Source organism: Ochotona curzoniae, unplaced genomic scaffold, assembly GCF_017591425.1.
Source record: "Ochotona curzoniae isolate NIBS_2020 unplaced genomic scaffold, NIBS_Ocur_1.0 contig_2699, whole genome shotgun sequence".
Lineage (NCBI taxonomy): Eukaryota > Metazoa > Chordata > Mammalia > Lagomorpha > Ochotonidae > Ochotona > Ochotona curzoniae.
Genome location: NW_024465561.1, coordinates 3,429,413 through 3,443,524, shown reverse-complemented (window position 1 = coordinate 3,443,524; position 14,112 = coordinate 3,429,413). Strand labels below are relative to the sequence as shown.

The window sequence follows — 14,112 nt, the reverse complement described above, 5'->3', positions numbered from 1 at the left end:
CCAACAGTGCCCTGTTGTGCCTGGCCACATGGAGAGGCTGCCAGAGGAGCCCTGGCCTCCAGGGGGAAAGGTGCTGGGGCCATCCTGGGACAGCTGTGTAAGGGAGCCATCTCCTCACGAAGCACACTCTGGGCTGTGCCTCCTCATTGGATAGCGCTGGGAGCACAGATGGCAAAGGCATCCCTTGGTCTGGCCCTCAGGGGGCTCCTGCTCGGTGAGAGGGGCGCCCCATCCCAGCACATGAGAGGAAGACTCACTGGGACAGCGGGGGCAGGGCCTTGACTTGTTCCTTCACTCTGTGACCTGCAGCTGGCCTGTGGTGAGGACCCAGAGTGGGGACGTGGCAGTGGCCAGGAGAGACAGGCCCTGTCCTCGAGGGCCTGTTCATCCGTTGGCAGACACAGATCATAATGAAACAACCACACAGACCAGTGTAAAATTGCAGCTGGCACAGATGGCCCCAAGGAGGTGAGGACCTAGCAATTTGAGGGAGGCAGAGGGGTCAGAAGGTGAGGGAGGATGTGTTTCAGAACGCAGGCCGAGGGCCCTGGCTTGCACCGAACCCGCACCAAAGGATTTCGCAGGATGGCTGCCCAAGGCCAGGACGCACCCCGCCACCCATCAACCCATCTGTCCTTTAAAGGGGACTGCTGGTTCTCTAGAGGTGTGCCCTTGGATTTGCCTCTTGCCAGTAGCCAAACCAGAAGTAGTGGAAGTAGTGGCCACTTCCTCCAGCCAGCCTGGGCCACGTGGCTGGGTGGCCTCCCTGCCGCCAGGCACTGGTGGCAGTGCTTGGGGCACACCAGGCTGTTTGCTAAATCACTCAGTCCCTCTCAGACCTCAGAGTCAGACATGAGGCAGTGAGGGCCAGGCCTTGGGGACTCAGGCCTGCCTCTGCCGTATTTTCCTCCCGCTCCTGTGTCTCATCAGCAGTGGCTTTGTTCCACTAAGCACCTGCTGTATACCCGGCCTTGCGAGGTGGCAAGGGTCCAGCAACAGCTGCCTCCTCCTGGGGTGAAAGGAGGGAGGCCAGCGGGGTTGCGGTGCCCAGCCAGGGCAGAGGCAGGAAGCCGAGGGGCTCTTGCTGTGGGGGCCCAGGGCTGGCCTCCATGAGGGTGAGCAGTGAAGGAAAGCAGAGGTTTTAAGGCCCTGAGGCCAGCACAGAAGGAGAAGGCCCACATGGCAGGAGTGATCACAGCAACAGGGCAGCGGGTACATGAGGTGGCCAGGCCTGACCAGGCTGGCAACAGTGTTTGAGCCCAGGGCCAGCCTGGCAGGGTTCCGTGTTGGTGTGTTGTTTCTGGACACTCCCTTCTTCCTGGGACTCTCCGCCCTGTTCCTACCCAGTGTGCCTGTCTGGGGTCCTTATTCTGGGATGGGGGCTAGGGAGTCGACAAGGCCTTCTCTGTGGGGCCAGGTAGGTGCTTTGGAGACCTGGTGCCCATCCTCCACTCCCACCATGCAGGCAGAGGTGGCTGTGAGGACAGCGCCTGTTCAGAGCATCCTGCGCCGGGTGCTGCCATGGGCCCTGGAGAGAAGGCCCCTGGAACAGCCTGTGCCAGGTCCTGGGGCTGCTTGGCTGAGCCCCAGCTACCCGGGAAGTCCTCTGCTAGCCCTGCCCAGCCAGGACCTTCAGAGCCTGCCCGGAGCCTACCTGCCTCTGTCTCTGCAGCTCCTGGGGGTGTGGACATGCCGGAGTCAGGTCATGGCTCTCTGTCCCCCCCAAACCCCCACCTCCCAGCCTCTGTGGGTCCATCCCACTCCAGGGCAATGTTGTAGGCCTCCCCCGCAACCCTTGAGGGCCCTCCTGACCTGCCCTGTTACCCCCCTGACACCTGTCTGCTCCCTGCAGCCCCATTTAGCCTGCACACCTGGCAGCTTTCCTAACGCACCTCCTTGGTGACTGGAGGCTGGTCTGCAGACAGTCAGCCCTCAGGAGGCGGTGTGCATGTGTGTGTATCTGCCAAGGAGGGTGCTGGATGTGGCAGTCCCATAGCCTGGGGGGCTCTCTGGGGAACTAGATCAAAGCCCAAGAGAAGTGTGGATGGGAGCGGGGTGTGGGGGAGCAGTGTGAGGAGCCTACCCATAAGGTCCAAACACCAGCCCAGAAGGTGGGGTGATCTGCGACCAGAGGTGCCTTCCTGGGCTGGGAGGCAGAGACCATGGCGGAGGGCGAGTAGGGTGCAGTCTGTATGCCCATCCTGGTATAGGGATCATCCTGGTAAATGTGGTAGGGTGGCTGTGACCAGCCACTTCCCCTGCTCTGTCCCGCTCGGGACTTAGACCACCGGAGACAAGCAGGTTAGGAATGTGTGTTTATTCAGCCCAAGTTCCAGGTTTATAAAGGTCTAAGAAAAGGGAGAGTAAGAGGGCATTTTCAGGTAATCCATTCACCCAACAATGACACTGTGATTGGATGAAAGGCATGCCTAATCCTGTTACCTTCCAATCATATCAGAGGTCACATTCTACATACAGGGTTGAAGGTCACACCCTAGACCTAGACGGGGCAGACAAGCTCTAGGTCACGCCCACCAGGTAGCCGGCAGAGACCCGGGCATGATTCCCCCGTGTCCCGGGGCCCAGGGCGCACACACTGGCACATTGCAGCAAGAGTGACTGGGAGGAAGGGGTGAAGAGGTGATGAAACTGGAACAGCAAGGCAGGGAGGAGGGAGCCACATGCACATGAGCGGCCGGAGAGTTCGAAGGCCCTGAGGTGGGAACCAAAGTAGCCCAGAGGGAGGCCCGTGGGACTCAGGGGCCGCGGGTGGGCTTGGGGAGGCCACTGTAGGGTGTAAGGAGTGGTTGACTGTCATCCCAGATACCTCCAGCTAGTGGCCTTTGTCAGGACGCACATGTTCAAGCTGGGGGTCAGGACAGTGACTCCCACTGGACTGCAGGGAGTCCATGAACTGCTCTGCTGGCCATCCTGGTGGCTGGCCATGTCAGAGGGCTGTGGGGGGGCACAGAAAGGGAGCCTCTGGAAGGCCCGAACGGAAGAGGAAAGACAGGGCTTGGCCTGGCAGACGCTGGGGTAGGGGAAGGGAGGAGGATGACCAGGATGACAGTGAGACCGGTCAGGCAGCTGAGCTCCAGTCCTCTCCTTAGCGGGGTACCCTGGATGGACCAAGGCTTTGCCATCTAGGATTTGGGGTCACGACACCTGCCCGAAGGTTGGGTATGCGCCAAAGATGGACTTGCCCACAGAGTAGAGCCCAGCCCCCACTGCTGCCCACAGATGCCACTGCTGCCAACTCCGAGAGCCGGTGGGTCACTATCCCCTAGAGTGGACGGTCCACTTGGCCCCCCAGCTGGACTCCTGGCAAGTGCACTGTGGGCTTAAGGAGTGAAGGACTAGAGGGTGGCACCTACTTGGTGACACTGTGGCTTTTTAATGGTGACATTGAGCACGTCTTTCTGTGCCAGTCATCAGTGTCTATGTCTTCTGGGACACCTGGTTAAAAAAAAAAACAAAAAAAAAAGCTCCAAAAAGTAGCAGCTGCCTTCTCTTTTAGCAGAGGGGGAGACTGGAGCACAAGGAGCAGGTCGGGGAGGCTGGGCTGCTTACCCGGAGCTCCCCAATGCAGACACAAGGCCGAGCTGAGTGCGAGTTGCCTACTGCAGTGGGAGTACCCCGCCCCTGGCCTGCATCCTGGCGGGCCCTGGCCGGTCCAGCAGTCTCTCTCCCTCCCCCAGGCCCACCTCTGGCTCTGGCCTGCAGCAGTTTCTGGTCAGGGAGCTGGAGGGTTTACCGCAGCCTGGGCGGGACCTGGGTGGGGCTCCAGCCTAGTCATTATAAACACGACCAGTTCCTCTGTTTGTCCAGTCCTCTGTGTGGTGCCCAGAGGAAAGGGGCGGCCCTGGCAAATATCCGGAGGTGTGTCCTTCCACCCCCTTCCCCTGCAGGGTGGGCCACATGCTCCAGGGGGCCAGGGTGGCTTGGGGACTCACGGAGCCTTTACTGGGCAGACTGCACCTCCAGTCCCACCTGGATGAGTCCGAGCTCCTCCCACCCTCCCGTTTCTGCAGAGGCCCTAGGAGCAGCTCTAGTGCCCCCGTGTGGTGGGAGGAGGGAACCGATGGGCAGGATCCTGTGTTCAAGGTGAGCAGTGGGACTGGGCACACAGAAGACCAGAGAGTGGACATGGGGCACAGAGCCGCAGCATCGGAGCAGGAAGCTGGGGAAGCAGGAACTATGGGTTGCAGGGGTGTCCCTAGGATCTGAAAGCTGGAGGCAGGTGACAGAGCAGGCCAGGACCACCTGCTGGGCCCAGATGGATTCCCTGAAGGGGGATGGACAGTGTTCAGGCTGACTGCCAGCCCACACACAAACACTCTGAGCCCCAGGGCAGACAGGGAAACTGGGCCAGTTGGGGAGGTCTGGCCAGGCCCGGCTCTGACCACCCTCTGGCCTCTTGGGACCAGTTGAGACAGGTTGGCTGCTGGTTCCTACCATCCTCCCACGGGCCACCGCTGCCAAACCTGTCCCCTGGCTGGCTGCCCGCCTGTGGATGGGCCTGCCTCTGGGTTGGAGCTGGCCGCAGCCTCCCTGGGCTGTTCCTGCAGGAAGGGAACTAATAGGGGAATGCCAGTTGCAGCATGGGGGTCCTCATGCCAGGTCAACTGGCTGTCAGCCCTGTGCCAGGCATCATACCAGGCACTTGAGACCAGCACCCCCCACCCCCAGCACATTGACCCAGGCCTCTAGCCCTCTCCTGGGCAGCCTTTCTGTCCCCTCCTGCTGTCAGCTGGGGGCAGGGCTGTGGGGCCCTCAGAGGAGGTAGGCCCTGGGGCGCACTCCGGGGAAGAAGAATGAGTGAAAACACCTTTTCTTCCTGTTTCACAGATGAGTCACCGGAAGCCCGCAGAGGAGCCTTCACCTGCCTGAGGGCACCTCCAGCCCAGCCAGCATCCAACCAGGTGCACAGGGACAGCAGGGCTGGGGCCACCCACAGGGGAGCCCTCCTGGGAACCGTGCCAATGATCTGCCTGCACCCACTGGGGCCCAGGGTGGGTCCGTCTGGGTCAGGGGGTCAGAGGCAGAGAGAGGTTGTTGCTGGAGTCATCTGTCAGCCTTTGGGTTGTTTTTCTGGGCTCCCCATGGGACCGCACCATCCACACACCACCCCTACGACTGACCTCCTTGGTTAAACTTTCTTTATTTGCAAGAGTCATGGAGAGATGTGTCTGCTGGTTTGCTTCCCAAATGGCTGCAACAGCCAGGCTGGACCAGGCTCAGGCAAAGAGCTGGGAACTCCAACTGAGTCTCCCCCATGGGTGGCAGGGGCCCAAGAACTTGGACTATCTTCCCCTGCTTTCCCAGGGGCATTGGGACAGAGCTGCGTCGGGAGTGGAGCTTGAACTGATGCTTGTCTGAGACGCTAGTGTCTCAGGCAGCAGCTTTACCCTGCACCCCCAGCTCCAGTGCCCTGCCTCCTTTATCAGCTTCTGTTGAACATGTACTCTGGGCCTGTGCTGTGCGAGTGCCTGACCCAGCAGTGTGGCAGGGCGGGTGCCTGCATGGATGGACTGCATGTGACAGGGGCTCAATAACTGCTTGTTGAGTGAGGCTCTGAGGATCTGGTGGTGTTCTGGAGCAAGGGGTGGGGCGGGAGGAGCTAGCCAGAACTGAACACTGAGCACCAGCAGTGTGATGGGCCAGGGCCTGGCCAATGACACAGATGGACTAGTGATGGGGTCTGTGCTAGGCTGGCAAGTGCAGGCCCACAGCTGGCTCCTACCAGGGACGCCCACTGGCTTGGGATGCAGGGATGGAGGGACGAATTGTGGGTCATCTTACTTGCTGTGCTCGGAAAGGATTCCCTAGTGTTCGGCCAGCTGAAGGGGGCGTGGGCCGTGGGTGAAAGCCACTGTGGGAGGTAAGGAGGGAAGGATGGGGTGACAGCAGATGCTCAGGGTCCTCAGGGGCCAGGGGAGGGCTGTGAGCAGAGGAGGATGGGACCTGACCCAGTGTTCACAGGAGGAACAGGTGGACCGAGGACCTGGGAGGAGGCTGCTGCCTCTGACTGGTCTGGGTGGAAGACAGGCTTGGATGGGCAGAGGGAAGGAGGGAGATGAGTGGGCAAGTGTCCACAGGCCAGTAACCCCTGCTTCCCCACAGCAGGCCCCAGGTCGGAGCCCAGGCCTCAGCCTTCAGGGTTCCGGGGTCCTGGCACCATGTTCGGGAAAAGGAAGAAGCGGGTGGAGATCTCGGCGCCATCCAACTTCGAGCACCGTGTGCACACGGGCTTCGACCAACATGAACAGAAGTTTACGGGGCTGCCACGCCAGTGGCAGAGCCTCATTGAGGAGTCGGCCCGCAGGCCCAAGCCCCTCATCGACCCTGCCTGCATCACCTCCATTCAGCCAGGTGCCCCCAAGGTATGCCCCACTGTCCACTGCTCCCCTGGCCTGCACTGACCCCCAGAGCACCCCCAGCCTATAACCCCATGCTTGACCCCCACCAAGGGCAGTCCCCCTCTATACTGATCTCCCCACACTTCAGCCCCAACTCCCCTCCTCAGGTCTGGGCCGGCACTACCTCTGTACCCACTGTTCCCCAGGCCCAGTTGCCCAGGCTCACCTAGCAGTGTCCCCTCCAGCCCTGCCCTGTGCCCTGTGTCCAGCCCTGTGCCACATCCCTGTGCTCAGGACCTTCCTGTCAGCAGTGGACACCTATCTCCTGACAGGGCTGGGGTCGGGGAGCCCAGAAGAGGCACTAGAGCCAGGCCAGATCCAGGCAAGCTTCCTAGAGAGAGGGGAGACCTCAGGTGGACCCTAGGGCTCTGAGGGTCGAGGAGCTGGGCTCAGCGCTGGGGAGATGACTCCCAGGAACACTGGAGGTGTACTTCTCCCTGAGCCAGGTACCGGGACCAGAGCGGAGCCTTGTTTCCCAGGCCATGCTCCTCACCCCATGCCACCTCCCAGTGCCATGGCTGCCTAAGCTTGGGGTTGGACCTTGCCCCCAGGGCTGTGGGAATACTGAAGACGGCCCGGGGAGCCAGCAAGCTGTTTCTCTCGGGGTGGGGATGGGTGTGCCCCTCTGCACACTGACTCAGTGGTACCTCCTGTGCCCAGCCCAAGCCCAGCAGGGAGGCCAGGGAGTTGACCACAGACAGTGCTGTCCACATTCAGTCTGGCGATCCCTGCAGGCTCTGGAATACTTGACTTGGCCACTGCTTAAAAAGCTGGAGACTTCATATCCTCACACAGGGTTTGGACTTCTCGGATGACCCAGCTGGAACCCCCTGGCAGCTGCCCATGCCACCCGCCTCAGCTCCCAGCCAGAAGGAAGGGGCAGCGTGTTAGAGGGTGCCTCGCGTCCTGCTGCCCACAGGGGCTGAGGTGCTGGCTTACCTTGGCTGCTCCTCTCTGAGAGAGCCCTCAGGCCCAAAGGCCACTTGTGCACTGCACATGTGCACGGCTCACTTCTGAGGCTTCCCAGCTGGCGGCCCACACTCAGGAGGGCACAGCCCCTGGTTTCCTGGGCAGCCCTTGGCTTCTGCCTGCAGGTTTCCTCTTCTCCGCTCAGCCTACTCCCTGGCACCTTCAGTGCGCCAGGCACTGTTCTAGGCATGGGTGGAGCAGGTGCAAAAGGCTGCCCTCCCAGCACGTGGGCTCTGTGTTGGCAGCGTTACGCACTGGAGGAAAAGGGATGGGATGCGCCAGAGGCTGCAGAGATCTGCAGGAGGGCAGGGAGGGAGCCTGGGGGACGCCAGGCTGGAGGTGACGCTCCAGGCAGTGGGACTGGCCAGTTCAAAGCAGTGGGGAGGCTCACGCCTAGAACTGAGGGGGTGAGAGCCCTGGCGGCTGTGGCTGAACAGGGACGGGGAAGCAGGTAGTCGCCATCACATGCCTTGGGCTAGGCCTTCCTGTCTCCCTGGACCCAACCCTCTTCCACCAGGAGGGCAGAGAGCGTGGCTTGGGGGTGAAACCCTGGCAGCCTACGGGGAGGAAGCCTGGCCCCGGAATCATGTGCTCTGTAGTTACTCAGGGCTAGTGATTGGGGACTTCTCTCCCAACCTCCATCCCACAGGGCAGGGCAACAGCCTGGCTCCCCTCCTGCAGCCATCGTGGTGGGGAAGGGGCTGCAGAGGTCCCCTTGGTGCTGCTCCCCCACCCCCTGCCCAGCCCATCATCACTCCATGGCATTGCTTCATTGTGTCTCTGTCTTGTCTTTGTGTGTGTTGTATTGTCCTGTCCCTGTGTCTTGGATGCACGTCCTGTGTCCCCCTCCTTGCTCGGCCCCCACCCCGCCATTGCCCGGGACCCCAGACCATCGTGCGGGGCAGCAAAGGTGCCAAGGATGGGGCCCTCACGCTGCTGCTGGATGAGTTCGAGAACATGTCGGTGACACGCTCCAACTCCCTGCGGAGAGACAGCCCACCACTGCCTGCCCGTGCCCGCCAGGAGAATGGGGTGCCAGACGAGAGGGCCACGGGGGTGCCAGCGGGCCCAGAGAAGGCGGGTGGCCGAGGCCGGGCACCCGGCCGCAGTGAGGCAGGGGGCGGCAGCGGTGACAGGCGGCGGGCGGGGCCAGAGAAGAGGCCCAAGGCTTCCAAGGAGGGCTCAGGGGGACCCCAGGAGTCCTCCCGGGACAAACGCCCCCTCTCTGGGCCTGATGTTGGCACCCCTCAGCCTGCCCCTGTGGCCAGCGGATCAAAGCTGGCAGCTGGCCGGCCCTTTAACACATATCCCCGGGCCGACACGGACCACCCATCCCGAGGTGCCCAGGTAATAAATAGTCCCTTCCCTTCCCACTCCAATTCCTTTCCCTGATTCTCACCCACCAGCTCCTGCCCACACCCGGCCCTGCGTGTGTCTCTCATCCCCACCACCCATGTGTCTGTGCCCTGGCTCGGGGAGCAGAGCTGAGCCCTGCCCTCCACTCACAGCCACCTCTCTCTTCTGTTGCAGGGAGAGTCTCGTGATATGGCCCCTAATGGGCCATCCTCAGGTGGTCGCGCAGTCCCCCAGTCCTCCTCCCGACCTCCCACCCGCGCCCGCGGCCCCCCTAGCCCTGGAGTGTTGGGTCCCCACGCTTCCGAGCCCCAGTTGGCCCCTCCGGCCCGCACCCCTGCCGCCCCCTCTGTGCCCGCTGTCCTGCCAGCCCCAGGCCCCCCAGGCCCCTCTGGTCCTCCTGGCCCCCGTTCGCCACAGCGTGAGCCACAGCGAGTGTCCCATGAGCAGTTCAGGGCAGCCTTGCAGCTGGTGGTGGACCCTGGGGACCCCCGCTCCTACCTGGACAACTTCATCAAGATTGGAGAGGGCTCCACGGGCATCGTGTGCATCGCCACCGTGCGCAGTTCCGGCAAGCTGGTGGCCGTCAAGAAGATGGACCTGCGCAAGCAGCAGCGGCGCGAGCTGCTCTTCAATGAGGTGGACAGGCTGCCCCGGGCTGGGCTGGGCCCCCTCCACCCTGGCCATCTCTGCCCATGCTTAGGGTTCCTGCTTCTGCCCACCACACATCTCTGTCCCCAGGCCTGCCTCTCCCTAAGTATCAACCCAGGATTCTCCCTTGGGGACTCTTTCCTCCTGATTCCCCCATCCTTAGGCCAGAGCCACAACTCCCCGGTCCCCCTACCTCCAGCCCCATCTTCTCCCCTCTTGTCGGACATCACCCAACATCCCCCACCCAACAGCCTGGGACTCTTCCTAGCAGCTGGGCCTGCCCGTTCTGCTCCCTGGCACCCTCAGGACAAGGTCCTGCCTACCTTCCCCTGGTCTCCATCTTGGCTTTGTGCAGCTCCGGTGCTAGGGAACTTGTTCCAGAGGTAGACCTTGGCTCATTCCCCAGGGAAGGTGGTGTGAGGAGTATCCCCAGTGCCAGTTCCTCCTTCCTGTCTCAGCCTGCTGCCTATGCCACAGTGCCCAGTTTTGTGCCACAGGCGTCTGCACAGCGTGCCCCACTCCCCCAGCCTCCCTAGCAGGTCCTTCTCACACCTGAAATTCTGTCTCCTCCTCTACCTACCTTATTTATACCCTTTAACCTCACCCAGCACCTGCTTCTCCATCTTTCCTCCACTCCGTGCTCCAATTCCTCCCTTCTTCCTTCTCCCATCACCAGCCTGGGGTCACTCAGAGACCAGGCTAGGCCTCGCTTGAGGTTAGGGTCAGAACACATCGTTGGAGACCTCAGGCTGACTTGGAACTCAGCCCTGCTTTTGGGGGTGCAGGGAGGCAGTCCAGGGTGAGCCAGGGCTGGGGATAGAAGCGGGCCTGGGCTGGAGAGGGAGGCGGGAGGCCTGGCTGAGCTGGCCTGCACCCATGGCCAGGTGGTGATCATGCGTGACTACCAGCACGAGAACGTGGTGGAGATGTACAACAGCTACCTGGTGGGCGACGAGCTCTGGGTGGTGATGGAGTTCCTGGAGGGCGGGGCCCTCACTGACATCGTCACCCATACTAGGTACCGCCCGGCTGCTCCCTGGGGTGGGGCTGGGTCTCCCAGGACTGGTGCGGGGCCTTTCTGCCCAGCTGTTCCCCCTGTCACCACCATGCAGGATGAACGAGGAGCAGATTGCGGCCGTGTGCCTGGCCGTGCTGCAGGCCTTGTCCGTGCTCCACGCCCAGGGTGTCATCCACCGGGACATCAAGAGTGACTCAATCCTGCTCACGCACGACGGCAGGGTGAGGAAGCAGAGGGCAGGCGGACACTCAGGCCTCCCAGCCTCTCCCCACTGCCCTCCCCTGCAAAGGGAGGTGCTGAGCCCAGTGAGTGAGTGGCTGGGGCAATGGGCAGTTGCTCTCCTGCGGTCGCATGAGCAAGGGCCCAGGTCACCAGGGGTTGCATTGGTGCTGCTAGGGTGTGAGGGATTTGCCATTGATACAGGATGCTGGGAACTGTAGTCCAGGCCTGACCCGAAGGGACAGGCTTCTCCCTCCATGAAAACCAGCTCCCAGCCTAGCACCCCAGGTGGCTCTGGGCCTGTCTCCCATGTTTTGGACAGAGATTCTGAGTCTGGGGCCAAGGATGAACTGCACAGTGCCCAGGAGTCTGTTTCTGACCCAGGAGGATGTAGGTTCTATGGGGAAGGCCCTGGGTGGGGTCCAGGCAGGCTGGGGCCTCCCCCCAACCAGAGGAGTTGACGGGGTGGCAGAGGGAGAAAGCAGCCTGTGAGACCCCAAGGCATGGCTGCAGGGGGGGCCGGCGGCGCAGCCCCAAGAGTCCGAAGGCCACAGTGTGAGCCCTAAATGCCAGCTGAGCAAGGCAGGGGCCTGTGCTCCCAGCTTGGGCCTAAAGACCCCTGCCTCCAGGGAGCAGGGCCCAGGACTCCAGCTGCCCCCTCGTGACCTATGCCCCGCCGGGGCAGGGGCAAGTGAGGGAATTGCTCAGTGGTCTGGCCATGGGCCAGCCTGACCTCCAGCTGCTCCATGGAGCCTGTGTGTGTGAGCCCCAGGCATGAGGCAAGTAGACAGCTGCCCACCCTCCACCCTGGGCCAGCCCTCTGAGCCCGCCGCCTCTGCCCCGCTGCAGGTGAAGCTGTCAGACTTCGGGTTCTGTGCCCAGGTGAGCAAGGAAGTGCCACGGAGGAAGTCCCTGGTCGGCACCCCTTATTGGATGGCCCCAGAACTCATCTCCCGCCTGCCGTATGGGCCAGAGGTGAGTGTCCCGGCAGCTCAGGACCAGCCCAGCTGCCTGGCCCAGAGACCACAAGTGAACAGGCCGTGGCCACGATGGCCTATGATACTGTTGCAGGTGTTTTCAAGCAAGGGCTGCCCTGCCCTGTCAGGGCCAGGAAGGTGGCCACTCAGAGGCAGGATTTCCACCCAGGGATGCTGTGCAGTGCTGAGAAGGGGCAAAGGCCACAGACTCCACCCACCCCAGCCACCCGCCCTTACCCCCTCCCTCAGCACCACTATAAAACCGGAGCCCATCAGGACAGGGGGCATCACACTAGGCAAGCAGGCAGGTGTGAGAGCCTGAGGGGATAGTGTGGTACAGGCTTTCTGCGTGGAAGCTCGGTCCCTGGAACTGCGACTGTCTGAAGGACGGGTTCCAAATTCAGCTGGTGCCCTCCTGCACCCCATTTCACTGCAGCAGGTGTTCCCCGGCAGGATCCGAGGTGACCCCTGGCAACTCGAGGACGTGTCTCTGCAGAGTTGACTGATGGGCTCAGCATGGATCCTGTGCTGGTTCCTGAACTGGTCACTGTGTCCCCTGACCACTGCAGGGGCTACATGCCCATGGCCTGAGGGCTGGAGGAGGTTTCCCCAGAGGGGACCCCAGCGTGGGAGGGGGGACAGCACCCTCCCCAAGCCTCGAGGAGGCAAAGCCAAACCTGAGGCCTTCCCTCCCTGCCCCCCACAGGTGGACATCTGGTCACTGGGCGTAATGGTGATCGAGATGGTGGATGGGGAGCCCCCCTACTTCAATGAGCCCCCCCTCAAAGCCATGAAGATGATTCGGGACAACCTGCCACCCCGGCTTAAGAACCTGCACAAGGTGGGCCCTGTCCTGCAGGGGGCGCTGCCAGGGAGTGGAGTGGGGGGTGTGGGACTGAACCCAAAACCTGAGCATACAGTGTTTCCTGGGCCATTGCTGCCACCCACACACCCAGGCCTAGGCTGGCCTGGCTGCAGGCATATGGTGAGGCCGGGACAGGGTCTTCCTGGCCAGCAGTCGCCTGGTGGGCAAGGGTGCCTCCGGCGCCTTCACAGTCCTGCCCAATGGGGAGGAAATAGGCCAGGGTTGGGGTTGTCTTCATGTTTACTGCCAGCCCTGGGCCACACTATAGACAGCTGTGACCTCCTTGTTCCTATCTGGGAAGTGGCTGCCACCAGCTCGGCTGATGGAAGAGGGCGTGCTGCCTCCTGTCCCACTGACTGTCCCCTGCCTGCCCCACAGGTGTCGCCGTCCCTCAAGGGCTTCCTGGACCGTCTGTTGGTGCGCGACCCAGCGCAGCGGGCCACAGCAGCTGAGCTACTCAAGCACCCGTTCCTGACCAAGGCTGGGCCGCCCTCCAGCATCGTGCCCCTCATGCGCCAGAACCGCAACAGATGAGGCCTGGCACCTGGGCCGAACCAAAGAGCCCCTGGGGTCACACTGCCCCACCAGAGGCCAGCGGGGGGCAGCCCCGCACCTCCCTGCCTGGGGCGTTTGCAGGGGGGCCATGGGGACCCCACTACTGAACTCTGGTTTTCATTTTGTGACTTTGCAAAAACTACAGGGCCTCCTGGAGCAAATGAGGCCCTCAGGACCCCTGCCTCCCGGGACAGGCCCTGCCCGCATTCTCCTGGCCGAGGAAGGACTGGCGGCCCACCACCACTGGAACCCCGCCACAGGGTCGCGGGGGGCTGCAGGAACACTAGGAATGAGGCGTGTGTGTGTGTGTGTGTGTGTGTGTGTGTGTGTGTGTGCGCGCGCGCATACAGCAGTGTTCACGTGTGCACACCAGTATATCTGTGTGTATACACTAGTGAGTACATGTCTGTACACTGTGTGTATGCTGTGTGCACACGTGTGTGCATGTGGGGTGGGGAGGCAGCTCCTCTGCCCACCAGCCCGTGAGGTGGGCGTGTCTGAGACCTGGCCCGACCCCCCACACCCCACCCCCTGAGCCACTGTGGGGGCCGATCATGAATGTCTGACGCGTGGCCTTCTCCCCAGCCCTCTGTGCCCGTCTGGCTTGATGGAGGGACAGGTTAGGGCCTCCGCCCAGCCAAGCCCCTGTAGCCAATGACTACTGCACCCAGACAGTGCCACCTCTTTTCTAGAAGTCTATTTATATTGTTTTATAACACTCACACCCTCCTCCCGTGGGGATGGATGGTCCCCTTGTGCTGGGTGGCAGCGGGACAGAGCCCCTGCCTGGAAAACTGGGTTCCTGCCCTGGCCACCCTCCCTTTCCCCTCCCCTATTCCCTCCTGTGCTAGTTTTACAATTAAAACTTTTTCTTGTTTGGTGTGGCTGTGTGTGGTGGAGAGAGGCCCTGCCCACCTGAGAGCTCTTAGGCAGGGGGCACTGACAGCCCAATCCCCGCCAGGGTCTGGTGAGACAGATACCGTGGGCAGGTAGTGCCCACCCCCCACTCCCTGGGACGGGCAGGGACAGAAGCAGCCAATTGGGCCACAGTCCTTAGACTAGACAAGCCAGTTGGCCAAACCTCTA

General features: G+C 62.2%; 1 protein-coding gene across 2 annotated transcripts in view; it reads left to right on the top strand.

Moving 5' to 3' along the window:
* Positions 1 to 13,904, top strand: part of PAK4 (p21 (RAC1) activated kinase 4) — a 33,437-nt gene extending 19,533 nt beyond the window's left edge. The window contains exons 2-10 of one of the 2 annotated variants that reach the window (XM_040976339.1): positions 4,849 to 4,922; positions 6,127 to 6,383; positions 8,277 to 8,735; positions 8,919 to 9,380; positions 10,277 to 10,410; positions 10,505 to 10,631; positions 11,479 to 11,604; positions 12,313 to 12,447; positions 12,850 to 13,904. In XM_040976339.1, coding sequence (XP_040832273.1) covers positions 6,180 to 6,383; positions 8,277 to 8,735; positions 8,919 to 9,380; positions 10,277 to 10,410; positions 10,505 to 10,631; positions 11,479 to 11,604; positions 12,313 to 12,447; positions 12,850 to 13,005 — 1,803 coding nt within the window. In that variant the 5' untranslated portion in view covers positions 4,849 to 4,922; positions 6,127 to 6,179 and the 3' untranslated portion in view covers positions 13,006 to 13,904. Of the gene's footprint in view, positions 1 to 4,848; positions 4,923 to 6,126; positions 6,384 to 7,810; positions 8,736 to 8,918; positions 9,381 to 10,276; positions 10,411 to 10,504; positions 10,632 to 11,478; positions 11,605 to 12,312; positions 12,448 to 12,849 lie in introns of those variants that run through there. The other variant, XM_040976338.1, reaches the window with a different exon arrangement.
* Positions 13,905 to 14,112: the final 208 nt, after the last annotated feature.